Genomic DNA, 24,941 nt, shown 5'->3' with positions numbered 1-24,941 from the left:
CTGAGAAACAAAGAGAGGACGGGCATTCCAGCAGAGGGGCTGGCGTGAGGGACACGGACTGTGGGAGTTGTGGGGTGGGGAGGGAAGTGGGTCTGCCTGGCTCTTCGTTTTTTTCTCCTCTTTGGTCTTTGCTCCAACTTGACCTCACTACCTTGTCTAGCCCTTGTGGGTTTGGTTTTCCTTCTGACTTAGGGCCAGGGCAGGGCCTGCAGCCCTCATGCCAGGCCATCATGAATCTGTGCACACTTGTGGGGTACAGGGTTCCCTTGGGCTCCCCTGGGTTTGTTTTCCCCTGTGTCAGTTGGTGAAACTGCTTTGGAAACATCCGGATCTTGTCTAGCAGGAAGGAAGCCCTCACTGCTGGGACCCACACCTGAGAAGGCAGGTGCTCTGGCCCACATGGTGCAGGCCCCGAGGTGGAGCTCATCCTAGGCTGGCAGCAGCCTGCGGTCATGTGGAGTGGACACCACGCCTGTCCCCATTCAGCCCAGATGCTGGGCTCCGCCTCCGTGCTGCTGGGCGCAGGGATGAGCCTGTTACTGTGGCTGCATGTGCCAAAGCTAATGCTCCAGCACCGGGGAATGTGTTCCCCGCAGCCTGGAGACCGGGCGGCCAGAGCAAGGCAGGAACAGGAGCCAAATGGCCTGGGAGGAGCTGCCTGGGGAGGCAGAAGCTTTGAGCAACTCGCCCTCGCCTTCTGCCTGTGTCCCCAGCCGTGGCTGACCCTGGCCCTCCTTCCACCTGCCCATGTCCCTCATCCGTGCTGGCCCAGGTCACCCCTTTACCTGCCTGCATCTCCCTATCCACATGCTCATGCCCTGGGTGTCCCTTGCCTTCTCTTTACTTACCAAAGTGATTGACATTTTATTGTCTGCTTTATTGGAGGATTCATTCAGAATTTACAGGGTTGGGCTCTGAAGCCTCCAGGGGCTAATGGGACTTGGGGAAACTGAGTCAAAAATGGGTTTAGCCCCTGCCTGGCTTACTGAGCCCTACTGAGTCATATTTAACTACTGGGGGTGGAACTGCGGGTCCTCGTGGAGGTGAGGGGAAGGGCCGCGGGGCTCAGTGGGAGCTGGAGAGAGTGACTCAGTTGGCTCTGTCGTCCACTTACAGGTGACCCACGGGCTGAGGGCATACGATGGCTTGTCTCTGCCTGAGGACACGGAGACCGTCACGGCAAGCCGAATGGGCTGGAGCTATTCGTACCTTTCTGACGATGAGGACCTGCTGGCTGACAGCGCCTCCGGAGGTGAGCCAAGGTCTCCGGGGCTGGGAGCAGAGGGGTGGGGGGTGAGACCATGCTTCTTCCCACTGGTCTTTGAAGAGGCCCCATGAAGGTCCACAAGGTGGTGCCTCAAGAGATGGGCTGTGTGTGTCCTGAGCCCTGGTCCCAAACACCGCAGCATCCTCCACTTACAACCTGTGTGGCCCTGGGCTGGTCATCACTGCAGCCTGGGACGATTAGGACCCACTGGGCAGGTAGCTGGCAACGCACATTCTAGGAGCTCACCCATCCCCGTACCCCTCTTCCGTGTCCTCACCTGGAGGCCAGTCTGATCTGCCTATTCCCGCCCCAGCCACTGGACAGATAGTTTTGAGTCCCCGGAGTTTGGGGCCTCAGCCCACACCCTCTCTTTTTTGTTGTTGTTTTTTGAGATGGAGTCTCGCTGTGTTGCCCAGGCTGGAGTCAGCGGCGTGATCTTAGCTCACCGCAACCTCCGCCTCCTGGGTTTAAGCAATTCTCCTACATCAGCCTCCCAAGTAGCTGGGACTACAGGCATGTGCCACCACACCCGGCTAATTTTTGTATTTTTAGTAGAGACAGGGTTTCACCATGTTGGCCAGGCTGGTCTCAAACCCCTGACCTCAAGTGATCCACCCACCTCGGCCTCCCAAAGTGCTGCAATTACAGGCTTGAGCCATTGAGCCCAGTTGGCCCACACCCTCTGTGATGGAGGCTTCCAAGCCGACTTTCGTAGACCATCCCTCCCCAGACATAGGGGAGGAGGGTGACCTTTCCCAACCCTGCCCCACTGTGTACCAGGTGCCCAGAGCAGTGCCTGACACCCAGTAGGTACTCAACAAATACATGTTGTCGCTGAAAATGTCTCTTTTCTGCTTGTAGATGGCCTGGGCAGCGGGGACCTGAGCAGCGGGGACTTCCAGATGGGTAAGTTGCTGCAGGCCTCCCATGGGTCTCCCTCCTGCTCACAAGGAAGCCCCAGAGCCAGTCTCGTGAGTTGAGGGTCCCGAGGGCTCCTTGGACCTGCCCTGGGGTGCAAAGCAAGGAGAAGTGGGGGTGGTCTCTCACCTGCTGAGTGACAGTTGTGCAGACTGATTGGCAGGTCCCTGCAAGGCTGATACGACCAGGTCCTGTGCTTGCCCATGCCGCAGACACAGGGATCAGGGCAGTGGGCAGGTAGAGCCCAGTTCTGCTGGGGACTGAGAGCCAGTCAGCTATGCCACATTCAAAGCAAAGTTCTCACTTCCCAGGGCAGCTCAGCTGTTGAGTCCTTCTCCAGAGCCCACTGGGAGCACAGCTGGGGATCCCAGGCAAAGACAAGCAGAACAGAGGGGCTCTGTGGAATCGGGCATCACACACCCAGCAGGGTGGGGAGGGCACAGAGCAAGCCCGACCCCAGGCTTGGGAGGGAAAACCCTGCCTTAAGGTGGGTCACCTGCTGGGAAACAAGGGCTCCTGGCTTAGGGACACAAGGCTGGGCTCTGTGGAGGGAGGAGAGTCAGCCCCAGCCCTGGTCAGACTGGCCCAGCGCTGGAACGGGGCTCACCATCCCTGCTTCCTTCCACTCTGGAATTCTGGGTGGAGAAGGATTGATCCCAGGACAAGGCCCAGTGGCTCTGTGTGGTTCCTAACTGCCTCCTCTGGGAGGCAGCCCCTGGGACAGTCTGTGACCAGGGCCAAGGATGGAGCAGGTGCTCAGGTCAGACTAACCACTGGGCTGCCTTCGCCCTAGGTGGGCCTTGGGCACATCTGGCCTGGGCCTCTTCCGGGGTGGAGGCACCTCACTTTAGCTGACATATCAGGGGCCTTCAGATGCCAGCAGGTAGCATCCTAACTGGGTCAGTGCAGATGGGAGGGTTGGTCCCTGGGTAACCTGGTCCTGACTGTGACCTCCCAGAGCCCAGACTTGGGCTCCACCGAGTTTTCCATGCATAGGTCCCCACGAGGCTGCAGGATGCCTGGGAGCTGGGTGGAGCTTGGGAGAGGGAGTGTCAGGTGGGCCCCAGGCACACACACGCCACGTCCAGTCCTGTCCCGGAATAGCCTATGCTAATGCGTCCCTGGAGCTGCCTCTGGGCAAACCAGGCCTGCGTCTGATCCTCCCTGTCCATGCCTGAGCCATCTCCCGCCCTCCTGGGGTGCCGCCTACTGCAGCAGCTCCACACCAGCTGGGCAGGCCTGGCCAGCACACCTGCCCTCCCTGAGAAGCAGCTGTGAGGGTAGGCGAGGCCAGAGGAGGAGGAGGTGGGGGACAGGGTGCAGCAGCTGGAGGGGGCCCACACCAGGGGCGGTGCTGTTCCTCGCAAGTAGGAACAGGTGGGGCCTCAGACCCACCAGGCCCAAACCCTGGCTCCTGCCAGATGCCCCTGGGGCAGGTCCGGGCAGCTGGGCTGAATGGCAGTCAGGGAGGCAGCAGGTGTGTGCCTTTCTGATCCCAGGGTCCCAGGGTGCCTGCTTAGCCTTGACCAAGGGCAGCGCCCGCCACCCCTGCACTTACAAACCAGGGCCGTCCTGACCATCATGGGGCCATGCCTAGGCCCTGACCCAGTCCCAGACCCTGGACTCCAGCTCCTGAGATGACTCTTTCCTGCCTCCCCCTGGGCCTGGCTGCGGCTCCCTGGCTCAGTTCCAACCCCGAGTGTCAACACTCACCTCTGACAGCCTTCCCTCCCCAGGACCCCTTCCCACCTCCCCCCGCCCAGTGTCTTTCCATCTTCTGACCTGTCTCTTTCTGTCTTGCCCCACGCCCGTGTGTCCGCCCGCTCTGACACTGTCTGCATGCCCCCGTGTCTCCCCTGCCCTCCTCCCTGCCTGGGTCCTCTTCCCCACTTCTCGGTGTCTGTCTCTGCGCCCCCTCCCTCTGCCTCATCCTGTCGCCCCTTTCTCTGGCTCGCCCTCTCTGCCGCTCACCCTCTCTTTCCCTCTCTCTCCTCTGCCTTTTTCTCCGTCTGTCTTGCCTTTTCTCTCTCGTTCTCCCCCCAACTTACTGTGTCTCTGTCTTTGTCTTTCTGTCTCTTTGTGTCTCCCTCTCTCTTCCAATGTCTCTGCCTCTTTCTCTCTGGTTCTCTCCGTCTGGTCTCCCTCGCCGTCAATCTCCCTTCTCGCCTCCCTGTCTGTCTCTACTCTGCAGGCTCGGGGCCGCCCCTGGGCCGCCCGCCTGTGGCCACGGCCACGGCCGGCATGATGGTCTCGGAGCCTGATGAGGCATCCCCTCTCAGTAAGTGACCCAGGCCCGGGCCAGGTGGGAGTGCTGCTCTCTCTGCCTCCCTCTACATCCTCTCTCCCCACTCTTCCCTTTCTCTCCTTTCTCCCTATTCTCTTCCTCCCCAAAGTGCACTTTGCTGTGAGTCACACAGGAGGCTCAGAGGCATCTCCCTAAGGAGTCCAGGGACCGGGCCAGTTGCTGCGCCTGCCCAGGACCCAGCCAGGCCTGCCCTGGGCCCACAAATCTAAACACGGGGGGCTGGGACCCTGGCATTCTTCCCCATGGGTGTTGGTCAGGAAGAGATGGGTGCCGCAGCCCTGCAGGGAACCAGGCCCTGCATTCCAGAGGCTGCTGGGTCCACCCCCCACAGGCTGATCCTGGGCCCACCCAAGGGACCCACAGGGACCCAGGGCTGGAGTTCAGGGGCCTTGGTGTGTTCGGGGGAGCTCTGTTGAGCAGTGATGAGAATCAGTTGGTGGGTAGCCGGCTCCGGGGCCAGGGCTGCTCAGGTGTGCAGCCCCGACCTCCGCCCTGGGTACAGGTAGCTTTCTCCCTCCCCTAGCCTCTGGTCTCTCTTTCCCAGCCTCTGGCTCTAAGGGAACTCACCAGATAGGGTCAGAGGAGAGAGAGGACTGGCCAGAGATCACCCCTATCCCAAAGCGGCCTCATCTCTGCTGGCTGCCCCAGTATCCTTGGCTCTGTGGGCTGGTTCTTTTTTTCTTTTCTTTTCTTTTCTTTTTTTTGAAATGGAGTCTTGCTCTGTCACCCAGGCTAGAATGCAGTGCAGTTGACACAATCTTGGCTCACTGCAACCTCTGCCTCCCTGGTTTAGTGATCCTCCTGCCTCAGCCTCCTGAGTAGCTGGGATTACAGACACGAACTACCATGCCTGACTGATTTTTGTATTTTCACCATGTTGGCCAGGCTGGTCTTGAACTCCTGACCTCAAGTGATCCACCCACCTCAGCCTCCCAAAGTGCTGGGATTACAGGCGTGAGCCACTAGGCCCAGTTTGGGGGCTGGTTCTTGAAGTAGAGGTGGCTTCACCTTCTGCCCCACTGATAGGCACCAGCTGCAGCATGGGACACGGAGGGTGTTTGCTTGCCCTCGGTCTCAAAGAAGGAAGGAAGGTGGGGTCAGGCTGGAGGGCCTGGGCCCTTTCCAGGCCCTAGTAGAAAGGGGCTTTGTGGAGCTCCAGCCCCCTCCCCTGGGATTGGGCACATTCCTGGGCAGAGGCCCGGCCTCCTCGCCCTCGCTGGGCCGTGGGGCTGAGGCCAGGGGCTTGGGTGGGGGTACACTCAATGGGCCTCTGTGCTGGCTCACAAGGGGCCTCTGTGGCCAAGTCATGGTCCCCACACTCCGGCCCACAGAGCCCCTCCCACCCGGCACCCAGGAGCCCGGCCCAGCCCAGGCCCTGTGGTTCAGAGCAGGCAGTGCCAGGCCTTTCTTCACCCGAGCCACAGAGGAAGAGTGTCCTGTGCACCTGCGGGCCAAACAGACAGAGTACAGTGGGAGGATGGGCCTGGCAGGAGCACTGACAGTGCCACTCCCTGCTCTGCCACCTACACACCGGATTTCAGATTTTTGGATTCGGATGCTTGGCTTGTATATGAGTCATTTGTCACCCTTATTCATTCATATTTATCGCATACATGAATTCACAAACATGGTGAAACTTAATGAGTATAAACTGTCTCGTATATAGTAGGTGCTTAAGAAATGACAGATGCACTTTGGAAGGCCGAACCGAGAGGATTGCTTGAGCCCAGGAGTTTGAAGCCAACCTGGGCAACAGAGCACGACCCCGTCTCTATCAAAAGTCAAAAAATTAGCTGGGCATGAGGGCATGCACCTGTAATCCCAGCTACGTGGGAGGCTGCAGTGAGCTGTGATCGTGCTACCACACTGCAGCCTGGATGACAGAGCAAGGCCCTGCCAAAGAAAAGAAAAGAAAAGGAAAGAAAGAAACGACAGACGCATGTGTATGCTCACACCAGTCTGAGATGCATTTATTCAGCCATCCCTTAACGAGGAACCCGTTGTGTGCCAGGCACTTGATGAGGGGAAATCCCAGGTTCCCCCTCATCAAGCTCAGAGTCTGGTGATAGACAGAGGATGAGGCAGCTTCAGTGCTCGGGTGCTTTGCTGGGTGCTGGGTGCTGCATCTGAGCCCAAGGGTCAGGTGCATGTGAACGTAATATCACGCACCCCTCACAGCCACCCAGGCGGTGCATGCAGTCAGCATCCCATTAGGAAACAGAAACTCAGAGCCGAGACCCACGACTGTTACTGTGATGTGAAACCTGGCCGAATCTACGCAGCGCTGGGTGGAAGGTGCTCTGCAAGGGAAAGCAGGGCGCTGTGGGAGCCCAGGGGAGTGGTCTCTACCCCAGCCAGCGCAGATCAGGAAGATCAGGAGGCGATGGCTGGGCCAAGTCCTGAGGAGTGAGTTGGAACTGGCCAGGGAAGGCTGGCAGAGCCTTTCCCAGTCACGTGCAGGTAATCCCTGTGCCAGGCCAGCCCCCTCTAGGAGCCACTCCTTCTTGTCCAGCCTTCCTGTGGACTGCTGGGGTCTCTTCTTCTGCACCACCACTTGGTTTCTGGATCAGGCTATTTCCTTTGTTAGTTAAAGCCCCTCAGTCAAGTTGGAGCCTTGACATTGACCCCTGAGCATGTGTATAGAAAGCTGTGCTGGGCATGGCTATGGACACACAGGTGTCAGCCTTGACGGAGACCTCCCGGCGCCATCCCCGCAGCTCCGCCTGAAAGGTCCAGCTGCCTAACGCCACTACGTGCCAGGCTGGGCCTCTCAGAATGATACTTCTTTCACTTTTCCACAGTTTACTTCCGAGCCCTGGTGAATTTCACTCATTCCATCACGTACAGCCCTCAGCTGGAGGATGCCGGCTCTAGGGAGTTCCGAGAGGTGTCCGAGGCTGTGGTAGACACGGTGAGGCGAAGCGGGGGTCAGGAAGCTTGGGGGCATGGCGGGGCAGGACTGGGGATGGGGTGAAGGCCTCTGGGGCTGATGGCGCCGTGTCCCTCCCCAGCTGGAGTCGGAGTACTTGAAAATTCCCGGAGACCAGGTTGTCAGTGTGGTGTTCATCAAGTGAGAAAGGGGCCCCCGGGGGCTGCTGGGGGACTTGAGGGGTAACCTGGAGGGGACTGATGAGGATGGGAAGGAAGCCTGGCACCATGGAAAGGCCTATAGGATGAGTCACTATCGGTGGAAATACAGGAATTGGTGGGGGGATGATTGGGACCTTTAGTTGCCCTGCTTTGGGTACGGGCTTTCCCGGAACAGGACCTGACCACTGGGGCAGGAGCCTCATGGAGGAGCTGAGAGCACAGAAGTCTGGCTGACCCTCCTCTCCTGCCCATCTCCATCCCCAGGGAGCTGGATGGCTGGGTTTTTGTGGAGCTGGATGTGGGCTCAGAAGGGAATCCAGACGGGCCTCAGATTCAGGAGGTGCTGCACAGGGTCGTCTCCAGCGGCTCCATGGCCTCCTACGTTACCTCTCCCCAGGGATTCCAGTTCCGACGCCTGGGCACAGGTGAGCCTATCCTGGTGCCTAGGGTCGCCTCCTCCAGACTCGTTGGGTGTGGGGGGTTACTTTTCGGTGTCTCCACCATGGGCTCCCAACTTGGGCTTGCACAGCTTTAGAAACAGGGAGCTCACCACCTCCTGAGTCCTCCCATGGATCTTTACACAGTCTTGGCCTGGTAGAGCACAGACTGTTTCCTCTAGCACATCCCCATTAGACACAAGTTCTGCTCCTTCCTTCTAGACCTCTACACATTGACAGGAGGTCTTCAGGCCTTGATTCATCCCGTACTTACGAGTCCAAAACACATTACTACTTAATAGTAACCAGCGACTGTTTACTGAGCGCTGACTGCCGTTATTTCCAGCCTCTAGGTCAGTCTTCACAGCAATTCCTGTGCAGAAAATGTTATTCCCCGTTTCAGAGACGGGGGAACTGAGGCTCAGAAAGGAATATCTGAATTTGTCCAGAACCAGATGGGCAGATAGTGAAAAGGCTAGGATTTCAAACAAACTCAAGTCCCGCCAGAACCTGTGATGAGAGAAGCAGGAGAAACTGAGGCACCGGGAGACTAGGAAACCAGTCCAAAGCCACACAGCCGTTAGGTGCAGAATCCTGGCCTTTGTGCTTCGGGTCAGCCCAGATTTCCTTCTACCGTGCCCCTGATCTCCTGTTTCAACATCCTGAGTCTTTTCTTTCCCTAGCCCGAACAGCCCTCGGTCACCCCTCACAGGCTGTGGCTCTCAGCACTGTCTCCATCTCAGTTTCCTCTCTCTGGGAAGATCCTGACTCAGTGGAACACAGAATGGAACAGACTCCATTCCTTCCATGGTGTAGCGCCATTAGAAAAACAGTGCAACCGTCACCTCCCTTGTCCTGCACCTCAATTCAGCCAGGCATAGTGGCGTGTGCCTGTAGTCCTAACTACTCAGAAGGCTGAGGCAGGAAGATCACTTGGGCCCAGGAGGTTGAGGCTGTAATGCGCGAAGCCAGCCCCCTCTAGGAGCCACTCCTTGTCCAGTGCACTCTTGTCCACGCCACTGCACTCCAGCCTGGGCGACAGAGCAAAACACTGTCTCTAAAGCAAAACCAAACAAACAGTCAGTACACCTAGAGATCAGCCTTGCTCTTCTGGTACCACTAGGCCCACTGGGTGGGGTTCCAGCCCTGCTCTCACTTTTCAATGAGTCCTCCTGGCTAGGGATGGTGGAATGGCCTGGCCCAGCCCTACGGCCCTCAGCTGCCAGCTCCCAGGCAAAACGACCACTGATCACATCTTCCTTTTCAGCACAGACCCCCCCACCCCCACCGGCCGCTGTGGCGGTCGCAGTGACACCAGGTGAGAGTGTAAGCCAGGCCCAGGCCCAGCCAGGTTCCTAGAGAAGTTAAGGATGGAGAGGAGGTCGGGCGTGGGGGCTCCCATGGCGCCTGTAGCCCCAGCACTTTGGGAGGCCAAGATGGGAGGATTACTTGAGACGAAGAGTTCGAGACCGGCTTGGGCAACATAGTGAGATCCTGTCTCTAAAAAAAGAAAAAAGAAAAGAAAAGAAAAAATTTTTTTAAGGATGGAAAGGAAAGAAGGATGAGGGCGAGATGGCCGGCTGGGCACAGCCCAAGACAGCTGGGCATTCCCCTCTCCCCTCCTTTGTCCTCACTGGGCCAGGCTGCGGCCTGCATGTGTGTGGTGTGGTGATTGCATGCGTGTGGCATGTCACCTGCGTGTGGGGTCTGTGTTAGAGATGGGGGAGGCCACTGCCACATGTCCCATGCCCCATGCGTGCTGTGGATGTGTCTACTACGTGCTCCTTGCCCTCACTATGCCTACCAGAAACCGAGCTGCCCTACACAGGGCACTGAAGCCCACTCCAGCCACTCAACACCTGTGCTGTTCCCGCAGCTTCCCGCACCTCCCTCTGGCCACCTCTGACTCCAGTCTGCTCCTCCACCCGCAGTGCCCCAGTTCCCAAGAGCCTGCACCGAGGCCGAGTTTGCCTGCCACAGCTACAACGAGTGTGTGGCCCTGGAGTATCGCTGTGACCGGCGGCCCGACTGCAGGGACATGTCCGATGAGCTCAACTGCGGTGAGGGGATGTCCAGGGCCACAAGTGGGTTGGGCCCCAACGGAAGGCCCGGGTCCTACACCGGGTCTTGGAGTCCGTCGGGGACTATGAGGCTTCGGTGCAGGCAGAGGATGGGGGCGTAGGAAGGGTGATGACAGAGCCAGGCAGGGGGCGGCAGGGAGTGGTGTTGGGAAGTACAGGGTGGGCCTGGGGAGTGTGGGGCACAAGGAGCAGGTGAGAGCCACCCGCTTCTGCCAAATGCCAAGCAGACTCTGTCCACAGATGAGCCGGTCCTGGGAGTCAGCCCCACATTCTCTCTCCTGATGGAGACAACACCCTTGCCGCCCCGACTGGAGGCAGCCACCACGAGACAGCCACCACATACCCCCGCTCCCCAGCCCCTGCTTCCTGCTTCCGCCAGGCCCCTGCCTTGTGGGCCCCAGGAGGTGGCATGCCGCAGTGGGCACTGCATCCCCAGGGACTACCTCTGCGATGGGCAGGACGACTGCAAGGACGGCAGCGACGAGCTGGACTGCGGTGCGCACGGCCGGGGTGCAGGTGGGTCTGGGGAGCGGAAGCTGGCCCGGGAGGGCGCTGCTGACCCCTGCCTGGTCCCCTAGGCACCCCGCCACCCTGTGAGCCCAACGAGTTCGCCTGCGGGAATGGACACTGTGCCCTCAAGCTGTGGCGCTGTGATGGTGACTTTGACTGTAAAGACCAGACCGATGAAACCAACTGCCGTGAGTATCTGCGGGTCCAGCTGAGGCCCCCCTGCCCTGCCCAGGCCGTTTGCTCCTGCCCCACCCCTGCACTCCTGAGCGGCCCCTCTCCTCCACCCTGCCCCTGCCCCGCCCCTCTGCTTTCCCCAGTTCCCCAAGCCTATTTGCTTGCTCTCCCTGGCTGGGTGTGGAAGGCCCTGCGACACATTCCAAAGTTTATCTCTGACCAGAGCCGTGAGGCCTCTTGGCCCTGAGCTGGCCTTTGGTGAAGCAGTGTGCTTAGCCTTCGTGGTTCGTGTCTCTTCATTTCTTTCCTTTATTTTTGTTACCATGAAGCTTCTCTTTGTTTAGTGTGTGGGTCAGATGAATGGTTAGGAGGGTTCTGTGTGCCAAGGTCGCTTGGCGATGGGTCCTTGGCATATGCATGCAAGTCAGAGCCTTACCATTATGGGCTTAGAGGCTTCTCCTCTGAAGCAGGGACTGGGTTATTTCTTCCTCCATCTCTCCAGCTCTTTGTCCATCTATCAGCCTACCATTCATCCATTCACCCATCCACCTGTCCAACTCCCCACCGCCCACGCACCCACCTATGCATCCATTATCCATCCATCCAGCCCTTCATTCATCTGTCCACTCTACCCATCCATCCATCCATCCATCCATCCATCCATCAATCAATCTACCCACCTATCCATCCACCCACCCACCCATCCATCCATCCATCCATCCATCCATCCACCCATCCATCCATCCATCCATCCATCCATCTATCCATCCATCTATCCGTCCATCCATCCATCAATCTACCCACCTATCCATCCACCCACCCATCCATCCATCCATCTACTCACCTATCCATCTATCCATTCATCCATCCATACGTCCGTCCATCCATCTACCCATCCATCCATTCACCCATTCATCCATCCATCCATCCATCTGCCATCCTTCTTCCCTCCCATTCATCCTTCCAGCCTCCCCCCATACCCTCATGGTATCCATCTTTCCAGTTAATGCTGTGGACATTATGGGCATCCTGACAGTTAAATAGGAGGGGGAGGCAGCAGAGGCAGAGACCATGTCAGGTGGCATTCTGTGTGTCCTGTCCCATGAGAAGCCTGATGCTTGTTAGTGCGAGATTGAGGATAATCTTCAGGCGCTTCTCTGTGGTCCTGGGTGGTGTGTCTGAGCGAATGTCCGTGTTCCTGCTGTGAACTTGTCCAGCTTCTCCTTGGCTTCCTTCCCCTGCCCACTCTGCAGCAAGCGCTGGGGACAGGCAGCATCGTGCCATAGCCTGGTGGAGTTCTAGGATGCCTTTCTGTGGTTCTAAGCTTGCCTGACAGCAGCAGTCCCTTGGGAGAGAGACAGTAACTGGGAGCTTTAGTTGGAAGGCCCTTCTCAGGGGCCTCTGCTGGGGACGTCAAAGGAAGGACAGGTCCTTGTCAACAGCCCAGACTAAGACACCCTGAAGGCCGAATGGCCTTGTGGGATCTTGAGAGTGTGGGGAACAGAAGCCCCCGAGCTGTGTTCATGGCTGCCTCCTGGTCTCCTCTCACACCTGCTCTGTGGATGTGCGGCTTCCGCTCCCGCATGGCTGTGACCTGTTTGTCCCTGTCTGTGTCTCTCTCAAGCTCCGTCTCCCTGATGAAGAACGTTGGTCACCAGCCAGTAGAGAGGCCTAGCAGGGCCCAGCCCTTGTCCTGGGCACTTCCAGCCTCTGGCCAGTCCCTAGAGGGCCTGTCAGTGGGAGCACAGAGTGCTGAGCCCTGCTGGGACCATGCTGTGCCAGGCGCCTTACCAGGCCTTTCTGGTAAAGAAGGGTGTGCAGGGCATTGCTGGTGCCCAGAGATGCCAGCCCCACTGGCTGTGCCTTTGACGTGGGTCTTCTCCATGTGTGCAAGATGGCACTTCTGTGACTCTGAGGGTGGCTGGGTGGTGCTGTGGTTGTGACAGTGACATGCCAGCCATGACTGGCACGGGGAATCAAGTGGAGTGAGGGATGGGACTGGGTAATGTGACGAGTGGGCTCGATGCCGGCTGGTGGCCGAGTCATGCCGGCTGTGAGTTGGACAGTGTTGTACAGCAGGGGCTTGGCGTGGCGAGGGCTGTTGCGGGTCATGTGGGCAAGATGAGAGCCAGAACCGCCTGGCTTTGTCCCCAGCCGCCAAGCGCCCTGAGGAAGTGTGCGGACCCACACAGTTCCGATGTGTCTCCACCAACACGTGCATCCCAGCCAGCTTCCACTGTGACGAGGACAGCGACTGTCCCGACCGTAGTGACGAGTTTGGCTGCAGTGAGTAGGGAGCAGGGGTGGAGATGCAGGCCCTGGGCTGGGTTCTGGGGGCTTCTGTCCACAGCCTCAGCCTCTGCTCTTCTCCCACCTAGCCCCTCGGAGCCCTCTCTCTGCTCCTCCTTTCTTTATCCCCTACCCCTCACCCCTGCCCTGCTCTCCTCAGTGGCCCCCCAGGTGGTGACACCTCCCCAGGAGTCCATCCAGGCTTCCCGGGGCCAGACAGTGACCTTCACCTGTGTGGCCATTGGAGTCCCCACCCCCATCATCAACTGGAGGCTCAACTGGGGCCACATCCCCTCTCATCCCAGGTGCGGCTCTGGGCCCAGGTGGTGGGATGGGAAAGTGGGGTGGCTGGTCTAGGGCCCTAGGCCAGATCCCACCACTTGTCTTGGGGCGCACCAGGGTGACAGTGACCAGCGAGGGTGGCCGTGGCACACTGATCATCCGTGACGTGAAGGAGTCAGACCAGGGTGCCTATACCTGTGAGGCCATGAACGCCCGGGGCATGGTGTTTGGGATTCCTGACGGGGTCCTGGAGCTCGTCCCGCAGCGAGGTACAGTCAGAGGGCAGGTGTCCCTGGGTGTGGGGGCGGAGCCGGCTGCCCACTGTGGCCGGCTACAGCCCCCTCCCATGCCGCCCAGCAGGCCCCTGCCCCGACGGCCACTTCTACCTGGAGCACAGCTCCTCCTGCCTGCCCTGCTTCTGCTTTGGTATCACCAGCGTGTGCCAGAGCAGCCGCCGCTTCCGGGACCAGATCAGGCTGCGCTTTGACCAACCCGATGACTTCAAGGGTGCGTTGGCGGGCGGGTGAGCTCTATGGGAGGTGGGAGGTGGGTACCAGGCTCCAGTGGGCACAGAGGATAGATGCGGACAGACGGGGCCAGGTTTCAGGAAGGAGTATCAGTCACTGAAGAAACACTGAGCCCTGTCAAAAAAGCATTTTGGGGGGAAAACCAACATTTTTAGGAAAAGCCCAATCCCCACTTGCTGCCTGCCTGCTTCGGGTTACAGAGAGGCTGGGCTCTAGAGCCCTGGGTTGGATCCTGATGTGGACGCTGACTACCTGTGTGTCCTGGGTCAAGTTACCCGCTGTCTTGTGTCTGCTTCCTCATCTATAAAGTTGGGTCGGGGGAATAATAACTACCTCCTAGGGCTTTGTAGGGACTTCGTGGATTCATGGCTGTAAGCCTCTCAGAATTGTGCTCGGCCTGTGGTCAGCGCCCAGGAAGTATTTGCCAATGTCACAGTCACTGTCCTGGTTCTGAGAGACGGAGGTGCCAGTGTGCCCGGAGCATAAGAGCCCAGGCTTTGGTGTCTGCTTAGCCTGAGGCTGGCCTCCAGCCACACCACAGACCGCCGCTGTGTCTCTGGGCAAGTCTCTTGGTTTCTCTGAGCCTGTTTTCCCAAAGTTAGAGGCAGGCAGCTGGACTGAGTTCTCTCCGGCTCTGAGAGGCAGAGTGACAGGATGGCTGAGAGCATGAGCCCAGACACCTCCTAGACTTGGGCTCAGGTCTCAGCTATGTCTTTCCCACCTGGCCCCAAGCAGCCCTCAGCCTGCTGAGTTTCAGAGGATTCAACGCATGTAGAGAGTTAGCTCCAAAGCACTCAACACACGTTATGCCCTTTTGTTGGTTGAGGAACCTAAAAATTACTTGTATAAAACGTAGTGGCCAGGCGCAGTGACTCATGCCTGTAATCCCAGCACTTTGGGAGGCTGAGGCGGGCAGATCACCTGAGGTCAGGAGTTCGAGACCAGCCTGACCAACATGGAGAAACCCCATCTCTACTAAAAGTACAAAATTAGCCAAGTATGGGGGTGCATGCTTGTAATCTCGGCCACTTGGGAGGCTGAGGCAGAAGATGCTTGAACCTGGGAGGCAGATGTGGTGGTGAGCCGAGATCGCACCATTGCACTCCAGCCTGGGCAACAGGAGCGAAACTCCGTCTCAAAAAAAAAAAAGAAAAAAAAAGATTTAGTTACCTAGCCAGGCATGGTGGCATATGCCTGTAATCCCGGTACTTTGGGAGACAGGGGAAGGAGGATTGCTGTAGCCAGGAGTTCAAGACCAGCCTGGGTAACATAGTGAGACCCCATCTCTACAAAAATTAAAAATAAAAAAATTAGCCAGGCATGGTGGTGTGTGCCTGTAGTTCCAGCTACCTGAGGGGCTCAGTCAGAAGGATCTCTTGAGTCTGGGAGACTGAGGCTGCAGTGAGCTGTGATCACACCATTGTACTCCATCCTGGACAACAGAATGAGACCACATCTCTAAAAACAAAACAAAAACTTAGTTACCTCCCAAAGTTGTCCCCCATTATATTTAGAATCCTAATGGCCGTGGCCACGATTTGGTGAGCAAGCCAGTGGCTTGACATGATGGTCCCTGAACTGCCAATAGCCCTTGCAAGGTCAGAGCTGATTTCACAGTTTTAAGATGAGAGCCCCAAGGCTCTGAGAGGTTGTGGGGCTTCCCTAGGTTCATACAGCCGTTTCGAGGGAGACCTGAACCCAGGGCTGTCTGATTGGAATCTGGATGGTCCAGAGAGGGAGTGGTGGGAATTCCAGGGTGAGCAGGTGGCCTGTGTGTGCATGGCGATCAGGAGGGAGGCGGCCTGAAGACATCCCCAGAAGGCAGGGAGGAAAGAGGATGGAGTAGTCTAGCCTCAGGGCTGTGCTCGGTCATTCTGCAGGTGAGGAGCTGGACTCCCCATTGCAGGGGATTCATTCAGGGTGAGGGGAAGAAGCTCTTGGCAGACAGATGTGGACTTCGCGTAAGGGAGAACTTGCTAAGTGTCAAAAAATTGTCCAGAGCTGGGAGGGATGGCCTTTGGAGGTCAGATGCTCCCAACCATGACACCTGCATCATCCAGTGTGGCAGTCACTGGCCATGCGTGCGTGGCTCTTTAAATTGAAATACAATGATTCATTCCTGAGCAGCACTAGACATGTCTCCAGTGCTCAGTGGCCACATGTGGCTACAACCGTTACTTTTTTTTTTTTTTTTTTTTGAGAGGGAGTTTCGCTCTTGTTACCCAGGCTAGAGCGCAATGGCGCGATCTCGGCTCACCGCAACCTCCGCCTCCTGGGTTCAGGCAATTCTCCTGCCTCAGCCTCCTGAGTAGCTGGGATTACAGGCACGCGCCACCATGCCCAGCTAATTTTTTGTATTTTTAGTAGAGACGGGGTTTCACTATGTTGACCAGGGTGGTCTCGATCTCTCGAACTCATGATCCACCTGCCTCGGCCTCCCAAAGTGCTGGGATTACAGACTTGAGCCACTGCGCCCAGCACAACCATTACTTTTAATGGCAAAAACACCGGTTACTTTTGCACCAGTCTGCTAGCTCCCATAGTGCAGATTGTAGGTACAGGATATTTTCACCCCACCAAAGTTCTCTAGCATGGTGCTGTCCCAGAGCTCTGGGAGGGCACCATCAAGGGAATTCCCGTGTGGGGTGAGTGTGTGCGTGTGCGTTCATAGGAGAGGGTCGGACTGGATGAGCCGCCATAACAGCAGCAGCAATAAGAGCTAGCCATTTTATATCAATTTGCTCACTTTGTCACTCTAGGAGGAAGGCTACTGTAAGCACCATCTTACAGCTAGGGAAACTGAGGTCCCTGCCCAGGCCTACGCACACCTGGACCTGGGCTCCTGTTCTTCAGCCTTGTGCAGCTCTCCTGCCCACAGAGGTCTTCCAACCCTGAAAGACTGTGGGTCTCTTAGCAAGAAAGGCCCTGAGAAGTCCTGTCGCAAAGATTCCCCTTAACCTTTCTTTGACCCTGTGGTTCCCAGATGGTTCCCATCTATCATTCCATGGCATTGACGTTCATTCCCAGAGCATGCTTTGGGAAATGCTGCTCCAATATTTGGGAAGGAGCAGGGAAAAGCTGCATTTTCTTTTCTTTTTTTTTTTTTTTTTTTTTTGAGACAGATTCTCACTCTGTCACCCACACTGGAGTGCAGTGGCACGATCTCAGCTCACTGCAGCCTCTGCCTCCAGGGTTCAAGTGATTCTGCCATCTCAGCCTCCTGAGTAACTGAAACTCCAGGTGTGCACCGCCACGCCCAGCTAATTTTTGTATTTTTAGTAGTGACAGGGTTTCACCATGCTGGCCAGGCTGGTCTTGAACTCTCGGCCTCAAGTGATCCGCCCCCCTCAGCCTCCCAAAGTGCTGGCATTACAGGCACAAGCTACCATGCACGGCCCAAAACTGCATATTCTTTTTTTTTTTTTTTTTTCGCTCTTGTTACCCAGGCTGGAGTGCAATGGCGCGATCTCGGCTCACCGCAATCTCCGCCTCCTGGGTTCAGGCAATTCTCCTGGCTCAGCCTCCTGAGTAGCTTGGATTACAGGCATATGCCACCATGCCCAGTTAATTTTTTGCATTTTTAGTAGAGACGGGGTTTCACCATGTTGACCAGGATGGTCTTGATCTCTTGACCTTGTGATCCACCCGCCTCGGCCTCCCAAAGTGCTGGGATTACAGGCTTGAGCCACCGCGCCCGGCCAAAAACTGCATATTCTTAACTTTGGAAGAGAGATCAAAGTTTTCTCAAAATCAGATTTCCCTAGAACTTTCCCGTTTTTCTGGGTTGCTGGCCCGCAGGATGGGTGTATCAGGCAGGCCCAGGCTGCAGCTCTCAGCCCCCTCCTTGCCACCTGCAGGCGTGAATGTGACGATGCCTGCACAGCCCGGCACGCCACCCCTCTCCTCCACGCAGCTGCAGATCGACCCAGCCCTGCGCGAGTTCCAGCTGGTCGACCTGTCCCGCCGCTTCCTCGTCCACGACTCCTTCTGGGCTCTGCCTGAGCAGTTCCTGGGCAACAAGGTGAGGGACCTGGGCTGCCATCCTGGGTGTGGAAAGAATCCACGTGGGCTCTGCTCCCTCTGCAGCTGGTGGGCAGCAAGACAGACTTGGGGGGAACGGTGTTGCCATGCCCTGATGTGGCCTCCTGTGGCAGCAGCTCATCCATTCAGGGCAGGACCTCTCCCCAGCACTATTGGCTTGGGAAGAAGAACTGGACTCCCCTCCTCCTGGGAGCCCTCCCTGACCGCTCGCCAATGCCTGGGCTGTTCTGTGCGTCTGCACTGGCCTCCCTGGGCACTCTGTGCACAGCATGATTTTACACCCTGCCGTGGACCAAAAACTCTAGAGACAGGGCCTGAGTCTCACCCATCTCGGTTTCCCTGTGCCCAGCTCAGTGCCTGGCATGCAGTGAGTCTCAGGTAGGCAGAGTGAGGGAGGAGCTGGAAGACTGTAGGCACCTCGTAGGCATGGTGGGTGTCAAGTGAGCCCACAGCTACCTGCCTCGATTCACCCTGTTGCCAGGTGGACTCCTATGGTGGCTCCCTGCGTTACAATGTGCGCTATGAGCTGGCCCGAGGCATGCTGGAGCCAGTGCAGCGGCCGGACGTGGTCCTCGTGGGTGCCGGATACCGCCTCCTCTCCCGAGGCCACACACCCACCCAACCCGGTGCTCTGAACCAGCGGCAGGTCCAGTTCTCTGAGGTGGGTGGCACCCAAGCTCTTAGGCTGGGAGTCAAGGGCGATTTCGGCTGGGCAGGCACTGATGTGTGACCCCTGCCACCTTCACCCATACTCAGGAGCACTGGGTCCATGAGTCTGGCCGGCCGGTGCAGCGCGCGGAGCTGCTGCAGGTGCTGCAGAGCCTGGAGGCCGTGCTCATCCAGACCGTGTACAACACCAAGATGGCCAGCGTGGGACTGAGCGACATCTCCATGGATACCACCGTCACCTACGCCACCAGCCATGGCCGTGCCCACAGTGTGGAGGAGTGCAGGTGCCTGAGCCGGCCAGACTGGGAACCACAGAGACCCTGACAAGGATAGAGGAGAAACAGCAGAGCCTCACAGCCCTTGCAGCGACTCTCTCGGTCCTGTCCCCACAGATGCCCCATTGGCTATTCCGGCTTGTCCTGTGAAAGCTGCGATGCCCACTTCACTCGGGTGCCCGGTGGACCCTACCTGGGCACCTGCTCTGGCTGCAATTGCAATGGCCATGCCAGCTCCTGTGACCCTGTGTATGGCCACTGCCTGGTGAGTAGTGCCAGCTGGCACTTGGACACTAAAGTAGGAGCAGGGACAAGGTGTGAGACTCCCTGTGCTCATGAGCTCAGCGCAAGCCTCCACAGTGACTGTCATGGCTGGCAGATGAGCTGTCATGACCTCTGGATGCAGTAACAGAGATATAGGCTGGGCGAGGTGGCTCACACCTGTAATCTCAGCACTTTGGGAGGCCAAGACGGGTGGATCACTTGAGGTCAGGAGTTCGAGACCAGCCTGGCCAACATGGTGAAACCCCGTCTCTACTAAAAATACAAAAATTAGCCAGACATGGTGGCACCTGCCTGTAATCCCAGCTACTCAGGAGGCTGAGGCAGGAGAGTCATTTAAACACGGGGGGTGGAGGTTGCAGTGAGCCGAGATCGCACCACTGCACTCCAGCCTGGGCAACAGAGCAAGACTCTGTCCTCCCACCCCCTCAAAAAAAACCCAGAGACAGAGTGTCCAGACAAGGGAGGTGATGGTCCTCCCTCCTCCACCTTCGTAGACTAATCCTGGACGAAGAAGCGTGGTCCTTCAGAGGGCAGCCCTAAGCGGGAGAGGCCCTTCGGGTAGTATTTATTTCTTAGGAATGGTGGTCAGAGCTCGGATTGTGGAGCTGACAGAAGCGAAGGCTCAAGCAGGGCAGCGCTGTCATGCAAATCCCTGCAAAGGAGTGGGGTAGAAGAGACAGACTCTGGACAGGAGAACTGGCCAGTGGGTGCTGATTGGAAGAGGGTGGCGGGTTTAGGTCATTAAAAAGCAGGCATTTGGAACCATCTATGGGACAGGCTGCCGAGTAAGGCGGTGAGCTCCCTGTCAGTGGTTGCAGCTGATGCTCCCCTGTCTGCAAAGCTGGGCCTCCAACATGATGGGGAGGCTGAACCAGACAGCCTCCCAGGCCCCCCTCAGCATCTGGCCCAGTTCTGCTCTCGAAGTTGAGCCACGTCCTCCTCCTCCTAGAATTGCCAGCACAACACGGAGGGACCACAGTGCAACAAGTGCAAGGCTGGCTTCTTTGGGGATGCCACGAAGGCCACAGCCACTGCCTGCCGGCCCTGCCCTTGCCCGTACATTGATGCCTCCCGCAGGTCAGCCCCTGCTCAGGGTGGGTGGGGGGGGTTGGCCGGGGGCAGTGCAACAGGCCGGGAGAATACTCTGGGCAGGGAGGTGGGAGACTCGGATTCAGATCTCAGCCTGGTCGCTAAGTTATCCCACACTCCTTGACCTCTCTGGGCCTCAGTTTCCTTTTCTGCATAATGGGCCACCTGCCTTCCCACAGTTGCTGTGAGGCTGCCGGGCAGGGAGATGGCATCATGCCTCATGGCACACTGTGTCTGTGTGGATGGCGGTTGTTTCCCAGGGTGGGAGTAGAAAGCCTGACCCCGGCCCTGCCCCATGCCCTGTCCACATGATACCCACAGATTCTCAGACACTTGCTTCCTGGACACGGATGGCCAAGCCACGTGTGACGCTTGTGCCCCAGGCTACACCGGCCGCCGCTGCGAGAGGTGAGGGAGAGCCTCGGGGGCTGCAGGAAGGGGTTTCCTGGGCAGGGGCATGGAAGTGCCACTGATGGCAGTGCCCTCTCTCCCCTAGCTGTGCCCCTGGATACGAAGGGAACCCCATCCAGCCCGATGGGAAGTGCAGGCCCATCAGTGAGTATGGCTGCCACCATCCCATGACACCCACCCCCCAACCCCACCTGGGCTGCACACCAGGCTCCCTACCTCCCCACCCCAGCTCGTGATCCTTGGGGGGCCACCGTTCCTGTCTGTGCCCTGACCGTGTCTATCCCATTCCCACCTGCCCTGCCAATACCTGCTTTGTGTTCCAGACCAGGCGATTGTGCGCTGTGATGAGCGTGGCAGCATGGGGACCTCTGGGGAGGCCTGCCGCTGTAAGGTACGTGTGCCATCTGCCACCCACCCAGGGGTCTTGGGCCCAGCACCGCAGCTGGGAGAAGGAGGGAGGAAGCTCCATCCTCTCCATAGCTTCTCGGCCAGTGGGTGGTAACCTAGTCAGAGCTGGTGGGCCTGGCTGACTGGTCTTCTGCACCAGGAGAGGTGGCCTGGGGTTGGCAAGTTGCTCTGGTTAGGGGGTCGGGCCACCTGAGTTCAAGTCCCAGTCATTCTTTGTGCAGCCTTTTATCTGCATTGTGCCTTTGCATTTGCCATCCTTTGTCCATTGTCACACTGATACAATGATGTAGATATTAGTGTCCCCAATTTGTGATATGAAAAAATGGAGGCCCAGAGAAGGGAGGTCACTTGCATTAGAATGGCAGCATCGGCGGGTGAGCTGTCTCATGCCTGTTATCCCAACACTGTGTGGAGGCCAAGGCGGGCAGATCACTTGAGGTCAGGAGCTCAAGACCAGCCTGGCCAACATAGTGAAACCCCATCTCTACTAAAAATACAAAAATTGGCCGGGCACAGTGGCTCACACCTGTAATCCCAGCACTTTGGGAGGCCGAGGCGGGTGGATCACGAGGTCAAGAGATCGAGACCACCCTGGTCAACATGGTGAAACCCCGTCTCTACTAAAAATACAAAAAATTGGAGCTGGGCATGGTGGCGCATGCCTGTCATCCCAGCTACTCAGGAGGCTGAGGCAGGAGAATTCCTTGAACCCAGGAGGCGGAAGTTGCGGTGAGCCGAGATCGCGCCATTGCACTCCAGCCTGGGTAACAAGAGCGAAACTCTGTCTCAAAAAATAAATACATACATACATACATACATGCATACATACATACATACATACAAAAATTAGCCGGGTGTGGTGGCGGGTGCCTGTAATCACAGCTACCTGGGAGGCTGAGGCAGGAGAATCGCTTGAGTCTGGGAAGCAGAGGTTGCAGTGAGCTGAGACCGCACCACTGCACTCCAGTGTGGGCAACAAGAACAAAACTCTGTCTCAAAAAAAAAAAAAGAATGTGAATGTGTGAAAAAGAATGGATCGATTCTGAAGTCAAGCACTCCTGATCTTAAATCCCAGAGTGGATGAGCAAGCTGAGTAACTTTGTGCAAGTCATTTCACATCCCTGAACCTCTGTTTCCTTATGTGAAGGATGGAGGCATCACCTACCTCTCAAGGTCCTTAGGGGACTTAAATGAGGTGATGTTGAATGGAAACCAAAACAGTGCATCAAACACTCCATAAATAGTAGCAGCAATTATTTTAATAAAGTTGCTGTGTTTTAAATCTAAATTTATTGGTGAGCCCCCGGTAGCCAAAGAGAAAAGGGAAAAATGCTTGCCTAAGCTCTTAAGTGGGAATTATTGTTCAGATGATGACGCCTCATACATGTGCTCTTCCTTTGTTTTTGTCTGTTTGTTTGTTTGTTTTGAGATGGAGGCTCCCTCCTATCACCCAGGCTGGAGTGCAGTGATAGGATCTCGGCTCACTGCAACCTCCACCTCCCGGGTTCAAGCGATTCTCCTTTCTCAGCCTCCCGAGTAGCTGGGATTCCAGGCGTGTGCCACCGCGCCTGGCCACATGTGCCCTTTCAGTGGCTCCTCTGGGTCTCGGGTCCCTGTCTAGACTGCGGGTGGATTCGGCCTGAAGCTCCAGGCGGTCCCTCCCGCGGGCTGTCCTTCAGCTCCACCTCTGTACCTGCAGAACAACGTGGTGGGGCGCTTGTGCAATGAATGTGCCGACGGCTCTTTCCACCTGAGCACCCAAAACCCCGACGGCTGCCTCAAGTGCTTCTGCATGGGTGTCAGTCGCCAGTGCACCAGCTCTTCCTGGAGCCGCGCCCAGGTACCTCTGCAAGGTGGGCAGGCAGGACCGCCCAGCCCCGGGCTGGATGCACCAAGCGCCAGTCCCAGTCCCAGGCCCCGGCCCATCCCAGCCCTTTCTCCCCTCCCAGGTGCACGGGGCCTCCGAGAAGCCTGCCCACTTCACCGTGACCAATGCCGCAAGCACCCACTCCACCAACGATGGCATCTTCTCCCACACGCCCGGGGAACTGGGCTTCTCCTCCTTCCACAGACTCCTATCTGGACCCTACTTCTGGAGCCTCCCTTCAAGCTTCCTCGGAGACAAGGTGGGTAGGGCAGGGAAGGGAAAGCAAACTCCAGGCAGCGGGAACAGCACGGGCAAAGGCTTGGAGGCAGGAGGGTCATGGTGCCTTGGGAGAAGAGTGAGATACGCAGCATGGAAAAGGTGGCTGGAGCAGTGACAGGGCCTGACTCAGGGACCCTGCTAAGCTCCTGTCTACCCCTGGTCCCAGGTGACCTCCTACGGGGGAGAGCTGCGCTTCACAGTGACCCAGCGGTCCCAGTCGGGCTCCGAACCCCTGCACGGGCAGCCATTGGTGGTGCTGCAAGGTAACAATATCGTCCTAGAGCACCACTCTGCCCAGGAGCCCGGCCCCGGCCAGCCCAGCACCTTCACTGTGCCCTTCCGGGAGGTGAGCAGCACTGCCCCCTGGGGGTAGGGGTGCGGGCTGGCCCTTGCTTCTCTCTCACCTGCGTAAATAATCCAGGACGTCAGGGGCTGAGCACCACTGTCGTTTTCTTGGCAGGAAGCCTGGCAGCGGCCCGATGGGCAGCCGGCCACACGGGAGCACCTGCTGATGGCGCTGGCAGGCATCGACACCCTCCTGATCCGAGCATCCTACACCCAGCAGCCCGCTGAGAGCAGGTGTCTGGAGCCAGGGCAGGGGGATCAGCGTGGGTTTGGGGAGGGGGCTCTGTCTAAGCCAGGTGTCCCCAAACTATGGCCCGCGGGCCGCATGCGGCCCCCTGAGGCCATTTATCTGGCCCCCTGCCGCACTTCAGGAAGTGGTCAGTGAGAGGAGCACAGTATGTGGCGGCCCTCCAACGGTCTGAGGGACAGTGAACCGGCCCCCTGTGTAAAAAGTTTGGGGACGCCTGGTCTAAGCGGTGCAGTGTGGCACGGCCACTTACAGACCATGCGACCCTTTTGAGCCTCACTTTCCCCATCTGTAAAATGGAGAGTCTAACAATGCCTCCGTCACAGGCTGAAGGAAGCCTGAGGCAGAGATTGGGGTGCACATGATTGACAAGGAGAGGACGCAGGAGGGGAAGGGGCCACGCAGGGATGTGGTCGCAGGTCAAGTCTAGTCTCAGCCTCAGCCCATGGGAGCTCTGGAGAGTCACTCGCCGTAGAGTGGTCTGTCTTTCAGGCACGTGGGCTCTTGTAGCCGGTGTCATCCTGTCGTTGACTACCGCAGGGCCACGGGTGGTGTAACCTCTCCAGGTGAGGATGGGTGGTGGTTTAGAGTAAGTTGCAGGTAGCGCTGTCTGCCACAGCCCTCGCAGCCTCGGGAGACCTGGACCGAGCTGTGGGAGGACTAACCAGGCCTCCCAGTGGAGGCTCCAGGCGTGCCTGGCACAGTGCTCCTGTTCACACTGGGTCTTGTCACGCCCAGGGTCTCTGGCATCAGCATGGACGTGGCCGTGCCTGAGGAAACCGGCCAGGACCCCGCGCTGGAAGTAGAGCACTGCTCCTGCCCACCCGGGTACCGCGGCCCGTCTTGCCAGGTGAGTCCTGGGCCCCACCCTGGCCCAGTCAGCCCCTTCCATGGTGCTCCCCACCCCTCCTCCATGAGCCCTCCCCTCTTCCCCAGCCCTGGCCATTCAGTGCCCCTATCCGAGTGGGTCGTGTCCAGGAAGGCCCTCCTACTGCCATCTTTCTGCCCCCAGGACTGTGACACAGGCTACACACGCATGCCCAGCGGCCTCTACCTGGGTACCTGCGAACGCTGCAGCTGCCATGGCCACTCAGAGGCCTGCGAGCCCGAGACAGGTGCCTGCCAGGTGAGTCCCACCCTCCTTC

General features: G+C 57.9%; 1 protein-coding gene across 5 annotated transcripts in view; it reads left to right on the top strand.

Moving 5' to 3' along the window:
- Positions 1-24,941, top strand: part of HSPG2 (heparan sulfate proteoglycan 2) — a 121,520-nt gene that overhangs the window by 41,570 nt on the left and 55,009 nt on the right. For 3 of the 5 annotated variants that reach the window (XM_039474152.2, XM_074380255.1, XM_074380251.1), the window contains exons 2-28: positions 1,117-1,252; positions 2,129-2,173; positions 7,292-7,401; positions 7,502-7,560; positions 7,845-8,005; positions 9,285-9,335; positions 9,949-10,077; positions 10,339-10,593; positions 10,677-10,796; positions 12,937-13,068; positions 13,232-13,376; positions 13,471-13,622; positions 13,714-13,860; positions 17,738-17,901; positions 18,403-18,582; positions 18,678-18,874; positions 18,983-19,130; positions 20,100-20,227; positions 20,561-20,647; positions 20,736-20,794; positions 20,974-21,041; positions 22,758-22,898; positions 23,008-23,184; positions 23,371-23,550; positions 23,665-23,783; positions 24,535-24,646; positions 24,809-24,922. In XM_039474152.2, coding sequence (XP_039330086.2) covers positions 1,117-1,252; positions 2,129-2,173; positions 7,292-7,401; positions 7,502-7,560; positions 7,845-8,005; positions 9,285-9,335; positions 9,949-10,077; positions 10,339-10,593; positions 10,677-10,796; positions 12,937-13,068; positions 13,232-13,376; positions 13,471-13,622; positions 13,714-13,860; positions 17,738-17,901; positions 18,403-18,582; positions 18,678-18,874; positions 18,983-19,130; positions 20,100-20,227; positions 20,561-20,647; positions 20,736-20,794; positions 20,974-21,041; positions 22,758-22,898; positions 23,008-23,184; positions 23,371-23,550; positions 23,665-23,783; positions 24,535-24,646; positions 24,809-24,922 — 3,516 coding nt within the window. The remainder of the gene's footprint in view (positions 1-1,116; positions 1,253-2,128; positions 2,174-7,291; positions 7,402-7,501; positions 7,561-7,844; positions 8,006-9,284; positions 9,336-9,948; positions 10,078-10,338; positions 10,594-10,676; positions 10,797-12,936; positions 13,069-13,231; positions 13,377-13,470; positions 13,623-13,713; positions 13,861-17,737; positions 17,902-18,402; positions 18,583-18,677; positions 18,875-18,982; positions 19,131-20,099; positions 20,228-20,560; positions 20,648-20,735; positions 20,795-20,973; positions 21,042-22,757; positions 22,899-23,007; positions 23,185-23,370; positions 23,551-23,664; positions 23,784-24,534; positions 24,647-24,808; positions 24,923-24,941) is intronic. The other 2 variants (XM_074380254.1, XM_074380253.1) reach the window with 1 other exon arrangement.

This window comes from Saimiri boliviensis, chromosome 11 (genome assembly GCF_048565385.1).
Source record: "Saimiri boliviensis isolate mSaiBol1 chromosome 11, mSaiBol1.pri, whole genome shotgun sequence".
NCBI classification, from domain to species: Eukaryota; Metazoa; Chordata; class Mammalia; order Primates; family Cebidae; genus Saimiri; species Saimiri boliviensis.
The sequence above is the reverse complement of the archived record's forward strand: the minus strand, read 5'-3'. Positions and strand labels throughout refer to the sequence as shown.